General features: G+C 29.3%; 1 protein-coding gene across 1 annotated transcript; it reads right to left on the bottom strand.

Annotated features, from left to right (window-relative positions):
- Positions 1-280: 280 nt before the first annotated feature.
- LOC25494228 (cytokinin dehydrogenase 3) lies at positions 281-4,104 on the bottom strand. The gene is made up of 5 exons (XM_013603028.3): positions 3,413-4,104; positions 1,978-2,105; positions 1,296-1,562; positions 843-1,111; positions 281-710 (listed from the first exon to the last, which is right to left on the bottom strand). The coding sequence occupies exons 1-5, from the start codon at positions 4,038-4,040 to the stop codon at positions 419-421; spliced, it is 1,584 nt and encodes a 527-aa protein (XP_013458482.1). The 5' UTR covers positions 4,041-4,104; the 3' UTR covers positions 281-418.
- Positions 4,105-6,315: the final 2,211 nt, after the last annotated feature.

Below are 6,315 nucleotides of genomic sequence, written 5' to 3'. Positions count from 1 at the left end.
CAATAATATATGGTTTTGAGTTGTTTTTAGTTTGTTGAGATCGATTTACATTTTTTATTTGGATAGTATGAACACCCTTAATTCATAAATTCAACATTGGACTTCATAATTTCACCTGCTATTTTGTCACAATTTTTTTTTTTACCTGCTATAGTAAGTTATTTTATTAGTTCATACTGATTTGCAATAATATTTAGTTTGGTCAATAAACATAAAAATATGCATTATTAGCCTAGTATAATTTAACCTCAAAGTTCCACATTTATTTTTCACGTCAATATTTAAAACACCATCTCTTTATCATAGGTTTTGGTCATAGTGTGTATATCTATGCCATCTCTTTATCCCAAAACAAAACATTCCCTTTTCCTCAATAGAAAGAAAAAAAAAAAAAAAAAATCTAAAACGCTGGTTATAATTATTTGTTGAAGATTTTTTGTCCAGGTGATAAAATCATTCTGGGATCAAACTTGTGTTTGCTTTCCAAGAAACTCTTCCATTTAGTGCCAAAATGTTTTTTCCAATCTTCCTGGATGCTGTAGTTGGGAAGATATTGCTTAACCTTAATGCCCGCATCAGTACAAAACTTCAAAATTTCTTTGTTTTGAGATTCATATGCTTTCCAATTATCAAATCCACTTGAGTGTAAGAATCCAACCGTGTAGAAGACATCCTCGTTTGGTATCATTGCTGACATCTTATCGTCCCACCTGGATTTAAATTTCATGGAATTAACTAATGATTAATTTTTCTTGATTGTTATCATATAATTATACTTATAATAATTGAAAACAACAAAATGATCATGATGAGTCAAAGTATATGGTATTTCAAAGGCTTACTTGCTTTTATGCATAGGGTAAACCAAGACAGTTCCACTGGTGATGTTTCTTTTAAAAATTATATCCTTGAATACACCTGAATTAAAATCCAATATTTGAGATTTTGGTATAAATAAATTAAGCCATGGGTGAGGAACTTCCCACAATCCTTGTGACTGAAGCTTCAACTCTCCACTTCGGACTCTATTCAAGAACTCAACATATGAGACCTTTTTCTCATAATGAAGTCCAGGGATATAGGCTAGTCCTTGAAGCAAAATTTCAATTTCCTACATAAACAAAGAAAAAGAAAAAAATAATAATGTTATTGATATTTATAATTATAAGCTACATTATGCAATTACAATATTTTATCTCTTGGTTTTAATTTGTCATAAAAATATATTTTATCTTTCGGTATAGCTAGTCAAGATTAAACGTCTAGGGTTATTGAGTAGACAGACTAGAAGGTACCTTGTCCACCATTTTCTCGGATTGATGATCATAGTATTTAGCAAATTCAAGGCAGTAGATAATGCTGTGTTTGGTTATTAAAGAAGCTATTCTATGTTGATCAGATAGAGGGAAGAAATTAGAGGATCTCCAATTATTTATGGAGCCTTGTTGCATTAGCAGCATCCCTTCCAAAAAGTTCAATTTCCTTCCATTGATTGAGATTAACCGTTCCTGATCTTTGGTAAAAGCAGAAAAGTCACTGTAAAGCAATCTGATCCACTTAACCTTCAAAATTAGAATACAAGATTCGAGTGTTAATTTCAAGAGTGATTTTTGAATATTTATATTTATAAACTCGCATATATACATTCAACGATTCATACTAATTTTTTTTTTTTTCTTTAAAAAAATCAATGATTCATACTCATACGTATATATTAACTCATCCAAATATTCATTTGTGAATATGTGCCTTTCATTGATGACTAATGGAACAGTGCAAAGTGAAATATATGACGCGTAACTACCAAGAATGTTAACAATACTAGTGGATTACGGACAAGGACATGTTGCTTATCTCACAAGAATGATGTGGTCAAAATATATGATCGACAACTAGATAGATTTGGTGTACATTTGTTGGATGAAAAATGTTACAATGAGACAAAATAAAGTTATTGACAATTCTGTATAACCGTACCGTTGTGGGAGCTGGCTTAAGAGAAATTCTTGCCCTTGTTATAACTCCAAATTGTCCTAAACCTCCAAGAACCGCGTGATATAACTCTGAATTCTTCTCAGAAGAGCATGTTACAAAATCTCCTTTTCCTGAACCAAACAAACCCATTTGATTTGATAGATGACCACAACTATTATTTAATTAAAAGTATAATATGCATGCATACATCAAGAACTAACGGTATGTTTTCTATATGAAAGATTGACAAATAATTAATCAAGACTTGGACCAACATACACAAGTTTGTCAAGAATAGAAGACTTGGACCGCAGTACCCCAAAAAAAGAAAAAAGAAAAAGGAAGACTTGGACAGTGTGAACTCATTCTAACTAGTTTATGGAAACATTTTACTTCATTTACCTATAGTATAGACAAAGACTATGGAATCCAAACAAAAATACATAATGACTATTCCTAATTATTATTAGTAGGGAAATGCTGACTGAAATAATTATTAGACTTAAATTATCTTCGGCCTCAACTTTAGATTACCATATATAGTCCCTTTCTTTTTAAGATAAAAATAAGTCATTAACATATATATGGCAACTGGACTTGGTGATGCTGAAGAACCCATAACAAGTTAACAGCCTATAGTTTTCAACAACTTTCGTGTTGATAAAAATACGAGCATAGTTGATTTTGATATAAATTAACTCTCGGTCTAAGGTTATCGTTAAAATTGGGGTTTTAAAAGAGTTCTTATATTTAGATATATATCTAACTCTTAGTAACAAAAATAAAATAAAGATATATCTAACTCTTGAATGCTCGTATTGTTGGTATGAGTCACTTAGACTAAATACATTTTCACTTTTGCTAATTGTCTTATGAGGGACTATTTTATTTTTACGGAGTATAGTATATATATCCAACAATCCGGGGTTAAATATCCCAACTTATTTGAATTAAAAAAATTGAAGTCTTGGGGTTCAAATTCAGACAAAACAGGAAAAATTAACTTAACAACTAACATTTACCATTAAAAAATGTCCATCATATCATACAACTTCATACTTAATTTGAATTAAAAAAAAAAGGTTTAAATTTTGTTTGACTCAAATATAATGAAAAAAATTAATTAATTTATGCACATTTAATGTTACAGTATAATAAAAAAAAAAACTTAGATTAGATTTTTCAATTATGTGAGGAGATGACACAATTATAATTTAGAATAAACTACTAAACGAGTTTTTAATTTTACATGAAACTAAAATAATTAAATATATTAACTCCAAAAATTTGTGTGAAAATCTTTATTTTTTATAATTGAGTCAGAAATAATAGACCATAAGTACTAAAGTAAGAAGAGAAAATGCCAAATTTGAAAAAGTGACAAAAAAACAATATCTACAATTAGTTATGCGCAAACTTTGATGATGATGATTCATACCAGTAATCACATCGAATTCATGAACGTTGGTGATTTGAGGTCCGTAAAGAAACGTCTGGCCACTAATTCCAGCATTGGAAAGTGTTCCTCCAACCGTGAGGTAAAGATAGTCAGTCCAAGAAACAGGTGCAAGTCCATGTTCAAGTGTTGCATACAAAACATCAATCCATAGTTGTTCTCCTCCAACATCAACATAGTAACCAATCAAAGGGTCTTCAAAGACACTAATTGCAACCCCTTTTCTTTGTTTTCTGAAGCTAGCCATGTCAACTACAATTCCATCATGAGTCATGGCTTGTCCATTAGTGGAGTGACCTTGTCCTCTGGCTGCTATAGTGAAAGGAACATAACTATTGTATGAGATTTTAATTAAGGTTATTATGTCTTGTATAGAAGATGGATGAAAAACTGCTATTGGGAATTCATGAATGATGTTGCCATAGTCACTAGAAGCAATTTTGATGGTTTTAGGGTCATTATGGAGTTTGGTTGATATGGTGTTAATATTGGCTAGCTCTGGTGGTAGTAGAGTTTTGCACTGATCGGTTTTTCCTACGGTGGTGGATGTTAAACGGGTTATAGTTATTAGTAGTATGAAATAGGTGAAAAAAGGGTAATTTTTAGCCATTTTGTTGTTTATTAGATCGAGAGAAAGATATATTGAAGATGGGGAAGTTATATCTGGTTGAGAATGCAAGCTCCTCCATTCTATTTATAGCCCTTGCATGATGACAAGGACAAATTAATAAGTATAAATGAATGATGGATACATTGAGTGTGTCTAACACGCCTTGATTAAGATTACCTTTAATGGGGAAACCTCACACTAATTAGTTGTTAAAAATTGCTTGTTACAGCGAAATGTAATGTCACGAGGATTTCACGAACCTTATTTATTTTAGTAAATATCTGCCCTAAAATTTATTGCTTTGTCAAAATGTAGATAAATTTGTTTTTTAAAGTAACTTAAATTTATTAATCTAATATATATTTTATATTATAAATTAAATTTTATTCACTAAAATTATATATTTATTTTTATTTAAGTGATTATACTTTATAAAACAATTAATTGTAACAATTAACGGTTATCGAAATATATTATTATTATATATGTAATCGACAATAATAGATAGTTACATTGAATAATATCTTCTTAAAAAATATATTATATGCATTATTATTTACAAGGGAAGAAATAAATAGACGTAAAACAATTTTATTTTAGAAGTATAATTAGTTCAAAACCAAGGAGGTATATTTTGATTAAATTAAAAAAAAAACACAATGGATGGTTATATTCTACATATTAAAAAGAAAAGAAAAAAAAAAGCAGGGGAAGGGAAAAATAGAAATTTTTTTGTCAAGTAGAAATTCACATTTTTTAAGGTGGATAGGTTCTTAGGTTTGAATCTCGGTCTCTTGTATATATTATGCAATATCCCTCTTAACTGAACGAAATACATATTGACAAAGACAAATAGATATTAACGAGACATATTTAGAAGGCTAAAATATGGTTTTAGTCCTTGCAAATATGTCTCGTTTTGGTTTTAGTCCCTGTAAAAAAAAATTGTTTTTGGTCCCTGCAAAATTTTTTGTTTTAAAACAAAAAATTTTGCAGGGACCTTTTTAAAAAAAACAAAATATTTTACAAGGACCAAAAACTACAAAATGGGTTCAGTCATCACGTGTCACGTATGCAAATCATCACAAAAATGGGGTCAAAGACTATTTTAAAAAACAAAAAATTTTGCAGGGACCAAAAACAATTTTTTTTACAGGGACTAAAATCAAAACGAGACATATTTGCAGGGACTAAAACCATATTTTAGCCTATTTAGAATGCAATGGCCCACTTTGCATCAATTGCTTGACAAAATCAAGGTACAAATATTTTAGTGGTTGAAAACGAAATACACTATGTTCTCTTTTGATGACCATTTTTGGTGGCATAACTCAATTTTGTGCTACACACCTTGTATTTGAAAGTCGTGATAAAATGATATTTATCAAACAAAGCTTTTTAGTCATACAAGCTTATAAAATATAGGCTAATTTGTGACCTACCAAACAAACTCTTAGTCTATTACTATTTTTTTTTTAGGGATCTTAGTCTATTACTCTATTGGGTAGTAGAAGAAGAAAAAAATAACGACATTCTACTTTCTTACTATTGGGCAAAGTAATGGGTGGCTATAATGTCAAATTCAAAGATACGGTGGAACCAGATGGTAGATTATAGTACTATGTTTTTTTTTTAAGGAAGATTATAGTACTATGTAAAACGTTATGAAGTTTCATGTGAGGTTCTCTCCACACAAAAAAACATGTTTCATTTTTTTTTAATATACCAAAAAAAAACATGTTTCATGTGAGGTAACTATATACTAAAAAAATTAATTAATAGGCATAACGATAAATATATATTGTAATTCTTTTATATATACCTATTTTAATTTCCTCCAAAATTACCTTTTTAATCTTGATCCCTCTAAATTTTATGTTATGAATTTTAGTCATTTTCGTCCTTCTCTAAATAGTTTTTTTTTTTAATAATGTTTTACCCTTTGTAATACATGTCATTTTCGGTTTTTCCGTTTGTAAATTTTTTTGTATAAATTTCATCCTGGTAAAGTAAAGATTCTCCAAAATAACCTCATGATCTCATATGAGTGTACAAAAATAATATTTTGGAGATCAATCATTTTTGCACAATCAGATGAGCCAGGGGGTATTTTGAACAATCTTTATTTTACGAGGACGAAATCTAAACAAAAAAATTTACATGGGAGAAATCGAAAATGACTTATATTAAAAGGGGTAAAACATTATTAATCCTAGTTTTTTTTAGGCCAAATACATTTCTTTTTATCAAATTTGACAAAAATACCAAATTAGTC

Source organism: Medicago truncatula, chromosome 4 (assembly GCF_003473485.1).
Source record: "Medicago truncatula cultivar Jemalong A17 chromosome 4, MtrunA17r5.0-ANR, whole genome shotgun sequence".
In the NCBI taxonomy this organism is placed as follows: Eukaryota; Viridiplantae; Streptophyta; class Magnoliopsida; order Fabales; family Fabaceae; genus Medicago; species Medicago truncatula.
This window is presented reverse-complemented; position numbering and strand designations above follow the sequence as displayed.

What these genes read in the sequence shown, in the direction of transcription:
- LOC25494228 (XM_013603028.3), bottom strand. Translation starts at nt 4,040, where the DNA reads ATGGCTAAAAATTACCCTTTTTTCACCTATTTCATACTACTAATAACT. An exon ending in TTAAGCCAGCTCCCACAACG is followed by an intron (nt 1,563 to 1,977) that starts GTACGGTTATAC and finishes CTAATTTTGAAG; the next exon opens with GTTAAGTGGATCAGATTGCT. An exon ending in CCGAGAAAATGGTGGACAAG is followed by an intron (nt 1,112 to 1,295) that starts GTACCTTCTAGT and finishes TTGTTTATGTAG; the next exon opens with GAAATTGAAATTTTGCTTCA.